Source organism: Lineus longissimus, chromosome 1, assembly GCF_910592395.1.
Source record: "Lineus longissimus chromosome 1, tnLinLong1.2, whole genome shotgun sequence".
NCBI classification, from domain to species: Eukaryota; Metazoa; Nemertea; class Pilidiophora; order Heteronemertea; family Lineidae; genus Lineus; species Lineus longissimus.
The window spans coordinates 2,518,540-2,539,323 of record NC_088308.1 but is presented as its reverse complement, the minus strand read 5'-3'; the positions used below and the strand labels follow the sequence as shown (position 1 = coordinate 2,539,323).

Below are 20,784 nucleotides of genomic sequence, written 5' to 3'. Positions count from 1 at the left end.
TTGGCCTAAATTTGTATTTATGTCGTCACAAACCTGTTCAAAGTGGGGGAAAAAGCAAGTCGACAGAGGTATGCTTTTTAAGTCGAATCGGATTAAGCCGTACCAAAGGCTTACCCGTCTGATGTGACTTGCTGTACATACTTTCTAGAAATACAATCTCCAGGGGTTTGAAACAAGGTGCATGATAAAAAGATACATTAATCCGAAGTTTAGTAATAGTACCATGGCCACATTGTGGGATCGAAAATGTTTACACTTCATATCAGTCAGTATACGAACAGCGTTCAACAACTTTATGAGAGTGCACCAAATAAAAATCCGCATTTCTGTGGAATTAGGGCCTACAGGATTAAGTGGCATATTTCAATTATCCCAATCGTTGGCAGTAGTACTTTAGTGTTCCGATCAGTCAAATGTACGTTAATGCAAGCCTTGATAAAGGCATTTGCACAAGGATGCTTTGATATTAGAGTTATTCAGGGATATACTTAATGATGGATTCCGAAAAGGACTTGTGATAGCTGTATATAACAATCATGTTTGTCCACGATTTAGGAAGACGCTGATTTAAGAAACGAGCGATTTTTGCGACCTGCGTTTGCGGGGCGCTTTAAAATCCTGTTTCAGAATGCATAACCACCCAAAAGTTTGATCTGAGATACACAGTATGCCTTCTTTGGGATGTATCCTAACGAAAAACGCAATGCTGAGGAAGGAATGTGATTGACAGAGACCCTTGAAGATTGACATTAAGAATTGAATGGCCTGATTAAGAATAGGAACTCACTGAAAAGTTTTATCTTATAAACTCGGTCTAGTTCGATTACCCCAGTGTAATACAGGCCCATCCAATATCAAAATGAGTTATTGCGGTTCACGCATTATTGTTTACATTGCAATTAATCGATGGCATAAATTTTTTAACTAATCGAGATAGTGATACCTCTTTCTTCGTTTGCAGTACGGGGATCTTTTGTTGTTGTGAAGACTGAGGATATATAACGTACACTTTGCTGGACGTGCGAGTTCAACATTTGATGCGGGAGTAGAATATATTCACATTAGTAGTAAAGAGGTAGGTGAATGTTTTATCGAAAATTTAGACCTTGCAGGGTCAACTGGTTCTGAGATTTACTTAAAAGAGAGTGGGGTTTCGAAACAGAGCGCACGAAGTTAGCACCGTTAGGCCATTTTACATTGTGTAAACGTCTGATTGTTGCTTCACATTGAGTATAGTTCATTCATGAACATTTACTCTCCTTTGTGTCAATCGCCCTGAGCATGCGATTGCAGTTGTAAGTAGTTTCGAAAAGACATCAAAGGAAACGATGACATTTCAAAGACAAGGGAACACAGAGGAACATGTCAATCTTGTTTTCTATGGTTCCCTGAACAATGTGGCAACCGTCAGCAACGAAACCTTAAAAACTTTACGCCGGTGTGCAAGGGATAGTATTCCTAGGGCTGATAGTCCGTGTAACAATAGCCCGCATTGCTAAATGTTTTGGTTAGGGTTAGCGGTACAATAGATCATGCTGCTTAATTGATCAAATACAATGCTACCGGACTATGACTCCAGGGGGACTATATCCGCTGTCACACCGGTCTCACATGTTCACAATTCGAACTTCAGATTTCAACTCCTTTCCAAAATGGCGTCCACAGTACCCAATGACGAGGATGTTCATAGTATCAAGACTGATTACAGTGCTCATCTGTCAACAAAAATAAATAAAGGTAAGAATTTTATTAGAGACTCGAGGTCAAAATCCGATCTCAGAATTCGTCAATGCATAAACCGACGAATTCTCTAGGGGGATTAAATTCACTTTCACACCAGCCAAAATGAGAGATTATGGCAAGTTACTTCACCTAGCGTAATAACGATGTGTCTCTGTCCATACTCTTTGGTCATATGCACTAACATTTCGTTTGTATGTTTATAAATCTTTTCGTCACCCAACAAAGACAAAGAATGTCACAGGATAGCCCCTTCAATTGGTTGAATAAATTTGTCTTTCAGATGACGACCAGATCATGTTGGATGTGATCTCCTCTGGCACAACTGATTTGGGGAGCTTCGTAATGGACGAGTCAGACCTCGGATTGGAAGACGACGACAAAGGGTGCTGCCCTCTCAAGTGTTGCGCAAAGAAGAGTGCCTACCATTTTGGCGGCGGCGAGGGCCATTCGAATGTCCACATCAATGAGGCCTTTAGCGGAGAGTCTGTCTACGTTGAGACAGTCATGGATTTCAACAACAATTACTATAGAAAATGGTATGATGTCGTGAGTAACGATGACCCAGAGCGCTTTGACAAGATGTTGCACAAAGCAGGCGAGGTGAAAAAGAAGCTTCTGATCAATGGACGTTTCAAGTTTAATATCCCACACTCTGTTATAGAGAAAGCTACGAGGGCGCACCAGCAGTACGAGAGACCGCTATGTGTTGCTGCGGCGTTCGCCTCTAGCTATGTCTTCACGAAGTTACTGAAGGAAGATGTCTGCGTGACTGCACGGGATAAACATGGCTGTAACGTCGTACACGCGCTAGTCATTGCGGCAGCGGATTGCAAGGAACGTGAGGAGCAGTACTTTGCAATGTACAACTCCCTCTTGGAAAACACGGACCGCGATACCCAAAGAGCTTTGCTACTAGGCGAGACCCTGCAGGGGCAGCGACCACTCGAACTAGCAGCAAAGTTGGGTGCATTCGGGATCTTCCGCGTCATCTTGGAAACACCGAGCTTCTTCGGCAAGATACTTTGCCAAACCGGTGCCTGTAGTTTTTATAGGTACAACCTGTCTGATTACGAGGACAGCAGTAATCCTAAAAGATACTACAGGTCACCACTCCGATATATCTGCAACATCCAAGAAGAACACGTTGACGATTACATTGAGCACAAGATCCATGAGATACCGGTCATCAAGTCATGGATGAGACGAAAGTACCTATCAAACTTTGGTTTGATCCTGCTCTGGTTGACAATCAAGTTTGCAAACGTAGTGATGTGCACCATCATCGATCCAAATGCACTCCCACTCTACGTAGCTTGCAGAGAAAACATCACCAGCTATTCAGATTGCACCAACTCAGCCGATTCAAACTGGTTGGTCATTTCAACAGTCTTTGCTATTATTACGGGGTTCTACAGCGTCGTAGTCGTGCTCTTTGACTTGTTTGAACTTGTCGTCTGCCGTCGATGTAAACAAGAGAAGGGGCTCGCTGACCATGCTATCGGGAACAATCAGTTCGGAACGCTATCGTTCTACCGCTGCTGCCATTTCTTGTTGGCTTTGTCCACCATCATCATGCTGGTAGTCGCGTACCTGTACCGAGGCAAAGACAACCTTCAAGCTTGTCTGACCTCTAAAGCGGTCATGCTGCCTTTCATCGTCATAGACCTCTTCCATGTTTTAGAAAACGTGCCGTTGTTCGGAACATTCGTCACAACCATGCAGAGACTTTTAAAGATAACCTTGAAGTATGTCCTGTTTAGTTTTCTCATACAGCTAATCTTCGCATTGTATTTCTACACAACAGTCACAGGATTCGTACCTAGCGCAAGTGGCACTGGAATCGAGGTTACCGGATTCGAAAATATCCTGGCGGCGATTTATACAACTATTCTGCTGATATCGAATACGGTTCCTTCAACGAATGCCGACGCCATAGCAGTCAGGTTCCCGTTGTACATATACATCATCATAATGATCCTGCTCTTCCTGAATTACCTTGTGGCGATTTTGATGGACATTCAGAGGCTCAAACCCGAGAGGATGTCTTTACTCAGAGATATGCGGAGGCTTCGCTTGGCGATAACCGTGGAGGAGAGATTCGCTGGATGTGCACGAAAGTCGACATGCGCCGAGAAGAATTCTGGATACTTTATTGTGGCCACCTATATCAAAGACAGGAACTTTAGAAATGACGTTAGTGCGAATACGCCAATACACTCACGCATACCACAAGGGCGCTAATGAAGAGACTGGATTTCATTTTAACTGTTCCATAACCTGACTTTACCATGTATTTTATCATCTATGACTGAAATCTGTGTATATATATATATTTCAAATTTTTTATACACACATTTTCTACATTATGCAACAATCGACGTACGGGAAGGCATATTTATGCTTCAAATGTTGTACGATAAAACTGATTTCGCAGCCTTACTATTTTCAATTCAACAAGCCAAGAACTACACGGGCGATCCCTGCCAGCCTGCACTGACAATGAATGACGGGCAAATGTTTTTTCATTATCACGAAAACCACACTTATTGTCTTTTTAAAGACAAACTGAAGCTTAGGATCATTCGGAATACATCAGACAAACGAAGACAACGAGATCTCAATTATATTTACAATAGTTTTATATTTGTTCTTATTATGTTTAGGATTTAAAGAATATAATTCAAGAATATCATCGGGATGATAAATTGTACAACACACATAGAACGGTTATGTAGTAAAGCACATCTTGATAATAGTGAACGTCTATAAGAAACGCCATGAAAAATAAGTGGGTTCAAAATAGACGAATGAAAATGAATTCATGGTGCACTATGACAACTCAAATGGCTGAATTATATTTCAAATTTTATGAAATCCACCAAAGAATCATTAAAATAATTATCCCTTAAATAGAGTAGAGCATTGTTCATTGGAACTAAAATTCAGTATAGAATGTACATGTAACGTGCTCAAATTAAAAGTAAGCAATTCATTTCAAAACAACTGCTACCTTTTAGTGTTTACTCATGTTATAGTACATTGTGGTAAAGAGTTTGTACATACATAACATTGAATTAATAAAGCACTATTTGATTTTTTGATTTTTATCTTTACATCTATCAATCACCCAATTGGTTTCTTTTCCACAGACTCACAAGTAATCATTATAATATTCTATGTATACCCAGCAAATCAAGGTAAAGGGAAATGCATCCTTAATCAGAAACACCAAAATTTTCGGAATTTGCTTTAGAATGGCCAGTTGGGTTCAAAAGTCCGATGTTTTACGCTTGGACCAAATCTTGTTAAACATGACCCTTCGTATGATGCCTTTTCTGAATCATAAGCTAACTTACTGATAACAGCTTTTTCTCAGTGTGACACTTGCACGGATGCAGCGACACCATTTGCCCTATATGCTAGTGTCATTCATCTGTGCTGTAACAGACAGTGGCAAAAAGCTTGGTTCTTGGTCATCCATACGGCGTACTGACGACTAAAGACAGAGATCGCATAGTCGAAAACTAAAAATATAAAATCCTTGAAAAGGACTTGAACATCTTATATCAATGGTACATTTGTATGTGAATGACGCGTGACACGGGTGAAGACAGGGAGACTAGGTACGGCTACAATGGTACTACACAGTCGGAACTTCGCGAGTCTGGCGACTTTTGAACGTAGCTTACTTCGACCTACGGTATATCTTTCAGTCATGACAAAGGGAAAGAACACAGCAAAGTTGTATAAAAATATATAAGAGAAAACACCAATCTGAGGAAGTGAAGGATTATACAATAGAGATGTTAGGCATAACGCATTTCCTAACATCCGTGCGATGTTGATCATTGGTATTGATTATGGAGCTTCCATTTCGCCAAAACGCCGGCAAGACGCCTCGGTTTTGGCTTATATTTTAGCTTTAGCCTCCTGGTGTTTGTTGACTAAACTAATACCTCCAGTGAGGTATCATATGGACAGTACGTCCTGCCAACCATCTCTCTATGTGACACGCCAGCAGGGTGCATGGTTTGTCATTTCGGTCTTAAAAGAACCACACGGTATTTCTCATGAACATTTGAAAGGAAACAATGCATAGATGCTTACAGGGCCAGGCGATGTAAGAAGACTTATCACTCCATCCAAACGTTAAGACTGCATTGCTATCATATCAGTCCACAATGCTGAATTCACTGTTTGATGGTAGACAATTGGCAGGAGGTGCCAATTCAGGGGCTAGAACTCCTGTTTTTGTTGGTTGTGGCTGACAATTTGCAACTGCACCTTTTACATTTGGAAGACAACGTATTCGAGTATCAAATTATAATTCAGGCACATTATAACCCGCGCTTATCAGAGATATATGTAGGGCCCACAATCAGATGTGAGGTTTTAATCGCTGCACGGAAGTGTTGTTTTGGAAATGAAAGTAATCACTTTCCATTAGAGATACGACGAACAGCGATGGAACCCCGCGGCCGTCGTAGAAGCATATACGCCCAGCATAAGCTATCGGAAATGAGCGAGACCAAAACGACGACTCCCGTCCATTAATCCATAAAAGTTATGGCCCACATCAGTAATCAAGCATCTACGGCAAACATTGCTCAATAAACAGATGCGAGACGGCAGTGCGATGAAACCAAAGGTTTTTGCGAGCGACTGAAAGAGATTCAAGTCAGAAGATTTAGTCAGTTTTCTTTGCAGTGCCATAGCGACAGAAATAAGCCAATACTGGAGTCTGGCCAAAGGTGAACGTTCCATCAATTTGGCAATACACTACAAGGGCAATTAAAAGAGTACAGTGTACAAATTGTATCGGACACAGAATCGTTACTAAGATATCTGCCCTCAAATGAACATGAACATTCTCAGGCTTGCGGCAACGAGTATAAAATGAATATTAAAACACGAGAAAAATATCTACACGGAGCACTAGAATGTTGTCCATGACGGGCGTAATGTCAGTGCATGTCCGTCATGTATATGACACTTAGGCTGGTTGCAAAACACTGTTCGCCAAAAGTTCCTGTTCGAATACTCGTGCTCCTTAACACGACGCAAAACCACGGATATTCCGGATGGGAACTGCGACTGTATGCGTTTTTGCTTCAATCTCCAATGCATTTTGCTTGTCGTACGAAAATCAGGTTTCACAGCGTACAAAAGTATCCCCGAGTCAGACATGATATACAAGTATATGCGTTACACACAAAATCCATAGTCTATTTGAGGATCTCAGCGTCGGATTTTGCGCCATCATCATCCTTATCACCAGGACATGACAATTCCTCAGACTCGGTGGAGTACTTCTTGGTTGGACGTGCTATTCGGGAGGGGCTTTCCGTCATTATACTTGGACTGAAAATATAAATTCAAACCCAAGTGAAGATCCATATATTGTTGTGATATATATGCATGTCCGGCGAGCTATCTATTTGCATCATCAGCCGGTACAGTAGGCCTAATTCATGTTTTCAGTTGAAATGATGGTTCAATGTTCAAGGAAAACGAATAAGATCTTTATCGATATGATCTTTATCAAAATGTACCTTTCTTTGATAGTATACATGGTGAGATCACAGGGCCCAAACTGTCTGTGCGTGCTTCTTGGGGTGGATGATCTGCTAGATGCCCGAGACGAGGCTCTAGATGATGACGTTTTTAGAGATGACCTTGAAGAATACCTCGAGGACGTACGCGAGGACGAGACTGAAGACACAGTTGACCTTGACCTACTTAACAGTTCGTCACGCTGTCACAAATAGAAGAACTAGACATCATGTACATCACTCTGGAAATCAAATAGAAGGTGATTGTCAGTGTTACGCTACGGTGAGAGAAGGGCAAAGGGACACGAAGAGGAAGGGACGAAATGGTGGCGGTGATGGGCGTCTCTGGAGTAATAGCTATGCCATGCTTGTCGGGGAGAAATGGATTATGGTAAGATTTGGTTCTTTTTCTATATCGGCTGATATGTTATGTCGTCGGATGCCGAACCTGGGAAGGAACAATTCAAACTCTTGTGCAGAACATAATTTCGGGACATCCAAGCGCAATTCCTACACGTTTTTCCTCACAAAAAAGGGCACACCGTCATGCACACATAAAACATATTGTGTATATAAAAAGATGGAGAAAATCTTCCGTGTAGGGTCACCCTGTAGAATGACATATACATACAACAAATATACTACTTTCAAAGCACATTCTAAATGATACAACATTGGAGGACTGGTACTAGTATTTTAGCGTCTTCTAATGATGGTTATTATTCTTTGGGACATGTTAAAAGGTAAATAAAGGTACATGTACCAGAAAACACCCCGACATTAGGTACACATGGAGTACTAGTTCATTCCATAACATATAACACTAGGGACCCTCTCACGTGTAACCTGACGAAACTAATTGATACTGTGTAAACTATCATCAAACCTGAAAGACAGTTAGACTATTAACATTCACGTTAAAATGTGCTAGAGACTTGATAGAGGAAAGGAGAATGCCAAGGTTGCCAAAAGCAATTGCGATTTCATTTATTGAAGTGCATAGCCAAATAACTCGGTATACTGCTTACACACTTCAAAAAATGCCAATCAAGAAGTTCATTTATTGATGCTGGGAGTACATGGAAGTCGGTCGAGGGAATTGTGCGCATAACATAGATTAGCTAATCGAATTGACAGGCGGATATTATCAGCCTCATTTCCTTCATCATGGCTTTGGGTAATGCCTCACTGTTCAGGAAGTAGTACTCGATCAGTACAAGGTTGACATTGGAAGAAAATCGATCACTCTGGGATCCATTTACATATGAATGAGACCCGTAGCTTAATCTGCGAGACAAACATCCTTTCCATGGTAACATCGTCATGAAGAACGATCATGGAAATGCACTGCTCGGAGCATAGTACAATTTCAGACAAACGCGTCGTGCATCATGCACTGTGATATTTCGCAGCAAAATAACAATACGGCGAAGTTAAGCATGAAGATGTTTGCAGAAAGGCATTGATTTGGTGATGCTAAACTTATAATGCAAAAGTTAAAATGAAAAGTGCATGTAATTCAAGATACTGTGAACATGATAAACGTTACATTACAACGTCGATACTGTAGTTAAGCTAAGCCGCTATAAAAGCAAGATAGAGATAAGTGCAGTCGTGCAGTGAGATTTGAAGTGCAGCTGTAGATTCTTTGAGCATTTCCACGGAAACCCTGTCTTGCTGAGATTGAAGTTTTATCTTACACTAATCATATAGCGTACATGTAATAAGAAACTGAATGTATTTCTTTACGAATTACTTCAAAAAGTGGACAGAGGTTAATGTTCCAAAGGAAATGCCCTAATCCTCAGCCAGAGACAGACAATGTACAAGATAAAGCTAGCTCCGAAGTCAATGACCAAAATCTCACCTTCGAGCACCCTACACTTCACACTGTACACATTTTCAAATGCTTTTAAATAAGCCCCTCACTTTTGCAAGCAGTGGTAAGCTATGCTGACGCGGTACTATCGAAGTCTGGCAACACCTCATTTTCCTGTAAACGTAGCAATGGGTTAGCATGTCGCATGTTTGACAGTAAACAGTATTATCACAACGATCGAACTCAAGTTTTATGAAACCAGTTGTTCTTATTTGCAAGTGTGTCAGAATGTTCCAAATATTTGATATCATTTCGATTTGTGATGCTTATTACATTTCCACTGACCTCTTGAAACCAATCAACCACATCTCTGTTTGCTTAACCCTTGTCCCTTGCATCGCTCTACCTACCATAATATTTTCTTCATCTTCTTTTTTCGGCTTTTGGCTATCCACACAGCACATGACGAGAGCCCCTACAGTCCAACCAGCAGCAAGTAAGGAGACACCAACCTTGGCATACCTGAAAAAAGGACGCGAAACTTAATAAAATATTATTCACTTGTGTGATGTGCTGGGTGTGGTTCCTATTGCAGTACGAAGCGTATACAGACACGACTATACTGTTCTCGCCCAACACAATTTCATTCATTAGTTCCGAAACCAACCTTTCTCACTCCAAAATAGAGTATCAAAAGCCATGATTTACAAAGCAACCATGGATATGATGGATGAATATCACTCGAGCGAATCGGAGCATCAACTGCGTTGTCTAAATAATACAGATCCTAATTCGGATGTTTTATTCACAGGCATCCTATTTGCAAATTGATATCACTGTGTAACAAGGCGTGGCGAAGGGAAGTTGAAAAATCTACATCAGTTTTATAGATTCGCCAGGTTGATTCGCTTGAAACTATTCGTTGTTACCAAAACTGAACAAAAATCATCCATTCCCCATATCCTTCCTTTTGAAAGGATGACTTTCACCGCCAGTAAGTCGTCATGGTCAAGGGCAATTCATACGATGATGATGTAAACTTACATATTTTCTAGATATAAAGCAGAAAGAACACAGAACGCTACACCGAAGATGATGAAGAATGGGTCAAGAACCAACCGCTTCTTTCTCAAGAAGCCGAAGAGGGGATTGTTGGTGGTATCATTAAAAGGCATCCTTGGGTCACTCGAGTTCTCCTAAACTACCAAAGCTGAAAAAGGAAGGAAGGATAAATCAATGTTATTTACAGCGGTCGGCTGGAGTCGAAGTCACACGCAGCCTACTCATGGAACTAGAATTCGCAGCCACAACAATACCGATTATCACCAACGGCCAACAGAGAAGACGAAGATGACTCACATAAAGCCAGACAACAAGGCACGAATATTGAATGCAGATGATAGCACTGCTGTCGTAATGGAATTCCTTGCAACAGAGAAGAATAATGTCTTCTTTATTCGGTCAAAGAGCACGTTTTGCCAAAAAAAAAAAACTCGTCTGTTGCTTACTTCCGTCGCATTACAACATTGCATGCGACGAAAATCGCTCAACCGTTTACAGCCCGTCGCGAGCTCTACACAGGCGTTATTGTATGACACCTGATTCTTCCCCTTCATGATACGTACCTAAAATATATCATCAATTTTACGGCCTACTACGTTTATGGCTAACTAACTCCATCACTCTGAAAAGAGATGTTGAAATGAGATTAAGGAGTTATCTTAGTTTGTGATATGATAGGCCGCAAGTCCATCGCCCATCTACATAATCAAAGACCGTGACGCAATTTGTCACAAAATCTGTATATACGGGGACTTGCTCTCCTCAAGGACTTTTATTTCTGTAACATCGATTTTTGTCAGCACGAAAGACAATCATGACCACCGTAATAACTACCTGAGGCACAGAGGACTGTTTCACTTTTAAGCCGGATGAATTATTTAACATATAATATTCCTAAACTCGTCACAGTGTAAAGTGATGGCAAGCCATGCCATCAGTTACTGGGCAACCAGCCCAATGACTAATCCAGGAGCTCTGTAGCAATCTAATGGGACTCTATAGTTGCTTTCAGTTCACCAGCGCAGTATACCTTAGCCATAGTGTAGCAATGGTATGGTTGCATGGTTACAGGCTTCCCGTTTGATATACGGTCATGGTAATCTTTTCAAATTTTCCGTTGAATGATTCATTGTATCGAGCGGCCTAATGCAATCTTGTTTTAACTGAATGAACCAATAGAGGAAATTTTAATGATTTGCTTCGGACTTCGGACGTTGTGAGAATTGAAGATAGCAGTGGAAAAGTTGCTCCAGCAAAGAGAGGTTCAGTGATAATGTACATCTAGTATATCAACTAACAATCACAATGTTTGATGATATTTAATAAGCTCCCACACAAACCCAAGGTCACGATCAGAAATCCAATTTAAATTACCACGATTTATTGATTTCATGCTGGCGCGAGCGGTGATCAGATCGCTCATCTAAGAAAAATCACTTGTCTCGAGCCCATGATCATAACATAATTACCTCAAAGCCTTCCCATTAATTTACGGTTTTCAGACCTGCTCAACGGTGCAAGAGAATGCATGGTTCTGCGCAATAGATTATATCTTGGTGTGATCAACGAAAAATAAATTTAATCTATTTTATGCGATGATCAATCAACAGAATGGCTGAAGGTTGAATGTAAATAATGGTATAGTTGATCATTCGCCAGGTCAGTGTGAGGCAAACAATGCAATACCACACTATTTTCTATCAGATGGAAAGTGCTGCTCACATTTGAGGCCCTTCTGTCCTTCAATATATTAGGAAAGGACAATACGATACATGAAATTAATCAGTAGAATCATGCAATTATGCGTTAGATAAAAGATAAGGACAGTGATAGTCCAAGTGTCATGGTATGCTGGTATCCACATAACTTTATCATACAAATAATATACTGTATAACATTATCACGGAATTGACGTAATGTTTACATCATTAACATAAACTATCAAATTGGAAACGATTGCTTCGTGCTAGCCTTTAAATAGATATTTTCAGGCTGAGTGGCGTTTCGGATTCCATTAACTTACTTATTGGTAATGACTCCAAGGCATGATGTTTGACCATGGCGATGGAACGTTCTAGCAGGGGTATTAGTGGTCGATCAATATTGACCAAGGCTTGGCAGAATGTGGAGACTGGCTATGTCCAACAGATATTAGAAGCTAGGACGATCAGTTGTTAATGGCAAGCTACAATTAAGCTTTTTAGCAGTTTGGGGTGAAAGAAAAAAACATCGTGTAGCCAACTCCTTCACCACGCAAGCATTGACTGAATACCAAGATTCTATTGTTATAACTGAAACTGATACATCGGTGGTTACCCAATATATAGTACCTTTTAATCTATTTTTTATATTAAATCGAAAAACTAGTTCGACAACCAGGGAAACGACCACAATATTCTTTCATCCACCCCAACGATATACAACACTCAGATTATGCCGACAAACCTCAGGCTGAATTAGATAGTGAAAAAAATCTGTTGGCTTTTTGTAAGAATCTCTTGGAACAGTCTGTCCTTGGGCGTTTCCATTTATTTTCCTCTAATCTAATAAACCTCATTGATAATAGATATGGTTATGAAGATGTGTAAGGTCAGATACAGATCACAGAATTGCAATTGTATTTCGTCGTGGAGAACTGTTGGTGCAAGGAGATCTGACGTGTCAGTGATAATCAACCTAATACCTGCCCAAAATGGAATAGTTTCAAAGCCATAGCATTCCTTTAGTTCTCAAAATAATCGTTCGAAATATGTATTCGATAGAATGAATATGTTATGTAGGTTGTTCTGGATAAGAAGTGAGAAAGATATCGGCGCTGGAAGAATGAGGCCGTGGGCTCTTCAGATAAAATAACTAGAAGTCTTCAGAGTCGAAATCAACGGCAAATGTACAGGTACAAAAGTGCCAACGATTCTGTTTGCTCTTAGATACATATTTAACATTCTTTTATCCGATTCCGTTAAGATGATAATGCATGCATCAGCAAGGAACAATACCCTGATAATATCATGCTTAAGAGTAAGCCAAAAGTGACGACTTTCCGCTGAATAATCACCATGGAATTTTTCTCAAGTAGTATAACACCTGTTGTCTGGTGATCAAGTATGGTCCCAGAGGGAACATGGTGATATCGACCAAACCACTTCACAGTCGGTCGGTGGTATAGTGGCAGACCGACCTAATGTACAAATCATGTACATGGTTTATTGTAGCGACTCATGCTGTCATCCTAGAGCGATATATAGAATTAATTTCATTGGACGATTTTTATTGTGGCAGCATCAACAAGACCGTTGAAGGTAACAAGACAAAGCATAGAATATAGGACCCGTACAACTCGAAACTGTTTTTATTTAGAACTGAACAGGTGTACAAATATATGATTTTTAATCGATTCGTTTTCGTCGTTTTGAAATGAAAACAACGACTGAAAGCAAAGTAGAATGTCAACAGCAAAGCAGTACCCAGCAATGAGACACAAAGTCTATGTATATTTCATCTTAGTTACGAGTGGAAAATCAATATTTCTTTAAACAGTCAATCTGTCTGGCGTTCATCGTTTTGGCAAAGCCTCGCATTTGTGAGATAAAACAACAGCATGCTTTGACCCGAACTACCAACCTAACGTGTATCATCCATACTGCGTAGTGGTATTTTCCATCATGCTATTAACCTCCTTTAGCGCAAATCCAAGGAACGAAATGTTAGAAATATCCAGTATAGAAAAACACTTCTCGAAATATTCTGGTATATTCCTTTTACCAAACACGAACCCCTAATAATAAAAGCCGCTAAGATTCACAGGAAAGCGTACTACAGTTTGTTGCGAGATTATCTACATCTCATCTACCAGCGAAACGAATGACGCATGCGCAGACACCATTACCTCGTTCTGAAATCACCCCAGATTCAGCCATCAATACTCCTGGGACAGAATGAGTTTAACATTCAGGATGATGTCACCTCGCGTGCGCAATCTACTGCTTCATTTAACTGTCGAATCATATTAACTATTCAGCATCCCTGCGAAAATAGACCTAAATCCCTTGTGCGAGCAATCCGTGCGCAAATCATACAGAACTCGTATTTTTAATGGCTCAGCTCGCAACAAATCGTCGGTAACGTATGCCTCAGTCTACATGTATATGGCTGCACCCGTACAGTAACGCCCCATACCCGCAACAGTACCGACGTACACAGCTGTACACTGAAGCAGCCCGCATCCAATTTGAGAATCGATCGCGATGTCAAGGGAAGCAATAGTGGGTGTAAACATATGACGACCAGTTCTCTGTGGCAGAATTCGAAAGCGTTTCTTACTCTTTGTGGTTCAAAACATCTTTTAGTTAATTTTTGTTTCAATGATCGTATTCTGATGGGGTCCTCATCACTAGTTATATTGGTGAGACGGATGTCTGTCAGAATGGCAAACAAATGACTCATTGGATTAAAAAAAGTGCATCACCCTTTCTCCCCTTAAACAGTCAAATACTAAACTGATCAGAGTTCTGCACAGGCACCACTACCACGACATGGCCATAACATGCATGACTGCCGGTAACGGTACTAGGAAAGATGGTTATAAATGTAAGAAGATAGACGTTTGCACGAGCCTTAATTCTATTCGCTTTGCTTCGTCGCGGAGGTAAGCTACGAGAGGTATCTTATTCTTACCGCACCAGTGTCGTTATTCTAGCTTGTGTCCATGCATTACATTGGCCAGTCCTGACTTAAGTCGCCATTTTAGCGTTGCTCAGCCATTCTCAAATAATTAGACTTTGCAGACTATTCTATACCACTGGCAAACACTGATACCGTGACTGCAGACCAACATACAAGTAAGATGGAACTACCATCGTTTTCTCTCCCGTCATTCTAGAAGCATCGGCACATCGGTTCTGATAGTTCTCCCTGATCACGCGTAAAGATGGAACTACCTCGCTCATCGCCTGGTTACTCATACTAATCACCATATCATATCTTACAAATTCTTTTGCTGAAGGATGTCAGATGACCTGGCTTGATGATACGTACAGTACAGTATGTATTTCCCCAGAACATCATTATGCAGAATATGATGTTCTGTGGTAACACATGCATATAATTATTGTGTTTGTAAATATTAGCTGGTTGTTTATGACCGATTAGCGATACTGATCAATGATGAAATGATCGGGAAGATCATTTCTCTCTATAGACATCAATTAGGCCGGGATAATTGCAAAATAACTTGATGCCAGAAAGATGGGAGATAGAGGTCGGCTATTTCCCTGCCGAATTTCCTCTTTTGTCAAACAGCAACCTCCAACAAATTGTTCAAGTCAGTTAGAGGGAGATAAAGGGATCCAAGTTGTTTCCTAATGATTCCTTATCTAAACACAGACACAGTGGACCTGAGTAGCCTTCTGTACGTACTGCGTGAGTACGCACGCACGTACGCTTACGGGCGGAGACGGGCTCTCCTGTATCCAGGACCTGCAGTGGCTTGGTCTCCTAAACTCCGCCCACTGGTGCCTGACGGGCTACCAGAAATAGAAGCCCTGATTCTGTGCAATCTCTGTGTGGTGCTGGGGGTCATCACGCGGCCCACTCAGGGGGGTGGATCGAATCGACGCCGGGCTGGAATCATCGAGGCTGAGTCTGGCTGTAGTACAACACAAAATTGAAATGCGTGCAATTGTGATTTATGGCAATATTCATCAAATAGAGTAATTACCGCTATAATGTCATCTATTATTTACCACATTGGATTGGTTGCTTCCCACTGGTCTACCACTACACATTTTCCCCACTTGATGCGTTAGATAAGCGAACTTCACTCTGAAATTACATGAATAATAAAAAATATTAAAAAACAGCAGCAGACAGTGTTTAACGTATTAGTTCTACAATCCAACATAAAATGCCAAAATTCCAACACAACATACATAGCGTACTCTTCTAAACTAATAAAGTAGCTCGGCGTCACCAATATCGAACCAAGATAGCCAGTCAACATTAGTTCCATAGATACCATAGATAGTAATACTTTATAAATTCAATATATATTGATCCATTAATCACTTAATGATTGATGATTGAAGATGTGACCTTGACCTTACCAGTTTAGTGCTCTCTTCTTTTGCTTCTTTCTGTCTTAATTCTGTTTCTCTAAGTGACTTGCAGCAATGGACGCAGCACATTCCGAACCCGGCGGCTGTCCAACAGGCAGCCAAGAATGCTACTCCCACACGGGCGTATCTGGAAAATATCGGGTGAAAAAACAATCAGCGTGAAGGATTTCTCTGGGGAATTGCTCTTCTAACTTTATATCCAAGAGCCACTTGGAATATAAGCGAGAAAAAGTATTTGGTACTGCATGCAGATATGGTATTGTATCTGTGGCGCCGAGTCGAAATCCCCTCCGACAGCCTGCGATCTGATATGTAGTATTACGGGGATGATTGCTGCACGATTCTACTAAATCTCTCTAGTCATACATCTTTAAACAATTATACAATGATAGTCATTTATATGGGGATAGGCAGCATGCTTGTAAGATTAGTTAAGACAAATCGTGTTTGATTTAATAACTTCACCAGACAAAAGATAATGGATGGTGATGGATGGGTTATTAACGTTACTTCTTTTTAAGACGCAGTTGTAATGTGATACTGATTCAAAATTACGCATGTTACACTCGTACACATTTGGATGACATTATAAAGCAACTCCATAAGCGCAGAACTCGAAATAATTTATAGCCTAGCTATATGTCTTGATTCTCCATCGATCCCCCAAACTTCATATCAAGATGTTGCAGGCAAATCTGAAAGCTTTATGTCAGTCTGGTTATGACATACCGAATTATCAGCAGTGTACGACAGTCCTAAAGTCTCTGTAGAGGAGGGATACCACACAAAACGCCGATAGAGGAATCGGCCCTGTGTTATGACATCGTGTTCTCGATCGAAGAGGTTAAATATGTTGAAAACCTCGTCTATTTAGTCGTTTCAACTAACATCGCGTTGTTCAAAGTCAATTCGAATCTTCTCTGTTAGTCTGGTTATGACATCGCGTTCCGGATCCAAGAGGAATCCATAATGCATTTGATTAACAATTTGATAAGACTGGTGTCTGAGGTTTGTGTGAAGGAACACCTCTAGAATTTTATCTAAACGAGATCATGTCTGCTATGTCTCCTACAGGACGTTGTAAAACAAATCACTGCACCCTGATGTCTATGTTAAATTGAGCAAGTATGAATAATTGAAAAAGCACTTCCAGGATCCGATCTCCAACTTTACTTACATGTTTTCAAGGTAAAGAACTGCTAAAACGCAGCCAACGATACCAATCACGATGAAGAGTGGATCCAACAACAACCGGCTCTCTCGGAAGTAACCTAACAACTGATTATTACTGGTGTCATTGAATTTGGGCATCCTGTTGAGAAAATGCAGAATGGTTAAACTAACTACTGGCGGATCTAAGTATAACTTAATATTTGATATGGTGTGGTAAGACCTCGCCTCGCGAATGTTTTTTTCTAATACCTCGCCTGTGAATAAGGTTGTCCTGTGAATGAGGTCTGCTAGTGAGGCTTTTCCACAAGGTCTCGCCTGTGAATGAGGTTATTTGGGAATTTTCGCAAAGCCCGCGAAACGTCCACGTGAACGCCTACCCGTCTTCCGTTATCAGGAGGTCGAACAATGAGATAGATGTTCACGTTGGCGTTTCGGCGGATTTGCGAAAACGCCCTTATCTATCAGACCTCGCATGTGAATGATATTTCCAATGATCGCCTGTAAATGAGACTTTCCTATGTTCGTGATTTATTTTGGCGCTTTGCTGCAGAGAATTCAGCTCTGTTCCCCTGACATGTCTTGGCCACTCCATAATAGACTGCTGTTAACCACCTCGAGCTATCCGGAGCATGCCTCCGAGTTGCCATGGTTGCAGATAGACGTAGCCTCCCCAGTCAGCTCCAAAAGATATGTTTATTGCCTTGCCGTTAATGAATAAGAAGAGAACGCATACGGCAATGTTTGGGGAGCGGAAGGAAATTTGAATGTGGGGATTTCCTCTAGATTATTCAATTGTACAATAATGTTCATAACGGATTACAAGGTAACATGGTTTCTGTGAACATGTTATCTGTGTCATAGGTACCAAGATACCATGTTTCATTTTGCGGTATAACCTCTGTGGCGTGCATATTCTCTTGGCCGAAAAACCACTAAAAGAATTTCAAAAGCTCAAAAACCTTTATTTCTACACAATACCGTTACTCGAGCTTGACTCTCACGCTGTAACAGCTCTACTGGCATATCTCGAGCTTCATGATCATAAGCATTTTGCCTATACTCCCGTAGAGAAGCCATCACGATTTAAATGGTAGATAAACATTCGATAGATAATGGAAGGGGATCTTCAAAGACAGCTATGAGCCATGGGAGCCAAGCAACCTCAATCATATCAAGTGTTTTGGATAAATTGGTTGTGATTCGAATGAATTTATGTAGACGATTGCTTTTGCACTGAGAGGTGATGCTTTTTCTTATACATGTACTTCCAATCCAAAACATGTTCGCATGTGTCCACGGCTTGGTTTGAATATTTCACATGGCCGGTTTCCCAAGTTTGACTGTTTCCATTTCTTACTGTTTTGCGTAATTGTTTGGGGAACGCTAAAAAAGCTTATTGGAACATCGATATTGGTTTCTCTCTGCCTCGTCCTAATGAAAAGTGTCTCTCATGGTCTCTCTTAATGTCTATTGTTTGGAAACAGTGAGAAATGGGCAACAGCAAAAACCTAACAGCGGGACCGCACTGGATCGGAGAAACCGTCATGATGGTATCAAGAATGGTATGGCGTATTATATCGCATGTGGTGAGGATGGACCGTGGAAGCATGTATGCCTAATTGATACCTCAATTTCAACAACAGACAGTGGTGGGGATGATTGGTCAAATCTATCTTGATGGTTTCGAACCATTATATTATGATCAGCACTGCTGAAAGAAACTCTTCGTCACGTTATGAAATCAAATGAGGGAACTGAGTCGCGGTCGTCACCTTGAGAGTGCAGCTCCTTTAGCGGTGGTAAAAGTAACCAAACGCTGGCAATTAGGTGGAATGAAACATGTTACTGGCAACACAGTTCAGTTGTCTTATCAGATTATTGCGAATAGAGCGACATGGATATAACCTGTCAGCATGTAGGGCGAAAAACAGAATTAGTTATCACGGTTATAATGCTTTGTAATGTACAAATTGTTATGCTTTACAATCTGATAGAATAAAATTTGAGCTACATTGTAAGCACGTGGTTAAACTCAAGTACAGGCAACCCTCAATACATGAGATAATGGAGATACTAATGGAGATGCTATAGGCTATAAAGAACCATAGCTGAACGAAATTTAGCAACACATATACATGTACACCTTACCTTCTAGTGTATCCAGTGAAACACTGTCATATCCAGGATTTGATAATAACATTCCCTATTCCCGAGGGTGATCACATTCTACGCCAAAACAGACTACCTTTACCGTATGGCATATCCAACATATCCTTTCGCGCATGCGAGAGCATTGCATTAACGTACACGTCACTCTCCTGCCTTAATAGAGTTACTCAGAATGCTGTAGTCGGACTACATCAATCACTCCTTATGCTCCATTCAAATTTCTGCTTTACGAGCTGGGCATCGTAAGTTGATTTAAGTTAAATGCAGCCGCACCCCGGGTGCAACACGGCAGCGGGCAGGCTGCATGGGCGGTTATGATAGAATTTTTTGGGTAAACATTCCGTAAGCTCCCTATCTATCTCTGATTTCAAACACATTTTGTACCAGGTACCGAACATTAAATCCGTTTGACACGCGAGACCATAGCAGAAATGTCTTTTGCTAAACCTAGGCCTTTGGAGACCAAGGCATAATCCTTTGTCACGTGTCGAGTTTTACTCTTTACCTTTGTGAGCATAGATCTTTCAATCCGAAGTATTCCGTTGCACGCCTCGCTATAAGTTGCACGCTGTTGAACCTTGTAGATCAGTCGAATGATATCTACCAACGAACAGTAGCATTGTAATTTAAAATATTTATCTCTCTTTCTACGAACTAAAACAAAACATATCCCAGTTCTTCGGTTGCAGTCATGGCGTCGCTGAGCCCCATATTGCAGTCAAACGATCCAAACAGTAGCAATGTCGATTAAACTTGAATCAAAGGCGTATCTTGCTCTTTTCATCCAAGCGTTCTTTCTTCGGTCATCGTTATCCTAGCGAGTCGCTGAACCTTACAGCTCAATCGAATGATCCACTCTGAGCGACCCGAACAGTAGACGACGACTTAAATGTAATCTCAGACAGTAGAAATAATTTAAAAAATAATTGCACTGAGCTCCATCCGCGCGGTTAGTCCCAACAGTCTTCATTATCTTTGAGCGCATGCAATTTGGTGTTCTCACTCATTAGTGTGATTTACTGTCTCTTATACTGTCACTTTCAATGATATTTCGATGTCGCCGTTCGCGGTTTCATTAATTCACTCCTTCTTTTAAGTCCATTCGTAAATGTTATGTCAGCATCAGTTGGGCTCTCTAGCGCCAACTACTGGT

The 20,784-nt window shown here is 40.9% G+C and overlaps 1 protein-coding gene and 1 long non-coding RNA gene across 3 annotated transcripts; one reads left to right on the top strand and one right to left on the bottom strand.

Annotated features, from left to right (window-relative positions):
- The first annotated feature begins 969 nt into the window (after positions 1–969).
- On the top strand, positions 970–4,817 carry LOC135484513 (uncharacterized). Its single transcript, XM_064766076.1, has 3 exons — positions 970–1,075; positions 1,634–1,737; positions 2,024–4,817. Exons 2-3 carry the CDS (start codon positions 1,653–1,655, stop codon positions 3,982–3,984), a joined length of 2,046 nt encoding a protein of 681 aa, XP_064622146.1. The 5' UTR covers positions 970–1,075; positions 1,634–1,652; the 3' UTR covers positions 3,985–4,817.
- LOC135484519 (uncharacterized) lies at positions 4,363–20,519 on the bottom strand. Of its 2 annotated transcripts, XR_010446459.1 has the most exons (10): positions 19,611–20,519; positions 17,467–17,601; positions 16,278–16,416; positions 15,893–15,996; positions 10,740–10,798; positions 10,159–10,324; positions 9,525–9,636; positions 9,163–9,288; positions 7,296–7,537; positions 4,363–7,104 (listed from the first exon to the last, which is right to left on the bottom strand). It is a non-coding gene; the product is annotated as an uncharacterized LOC135484519 (long non-coding RNA). The 2 variants fall into 2 exon arrangements; XR_010446460.1 differs by lacking the exons at positions 15,893–15,996; positions 16,278–16,416; positions 17,467–17,601; positions 19,611–20,519 and adding an exon at positions 13,798–14,380.
- Positions 20,520–20,784: the final 265 nt, after the last annotated feature.

Excerpts from the sequence above, each read along its gene's own strand:
- LOC135484513 (XM_064766076.1), top strand. The coding sequence starts at position 1,653 with ATGGCGTCCACAGTACCCAATGACGAGGATGTTCATAGTATCAAGACT. Across the intron at positions 1,738-2,023 it reads GTCAACAAAAATAAATAAAG|ATGACGACCAGATCATGTTG; the intron begins GTAAGAATTTTA and ends TTTGTCTTTCAG.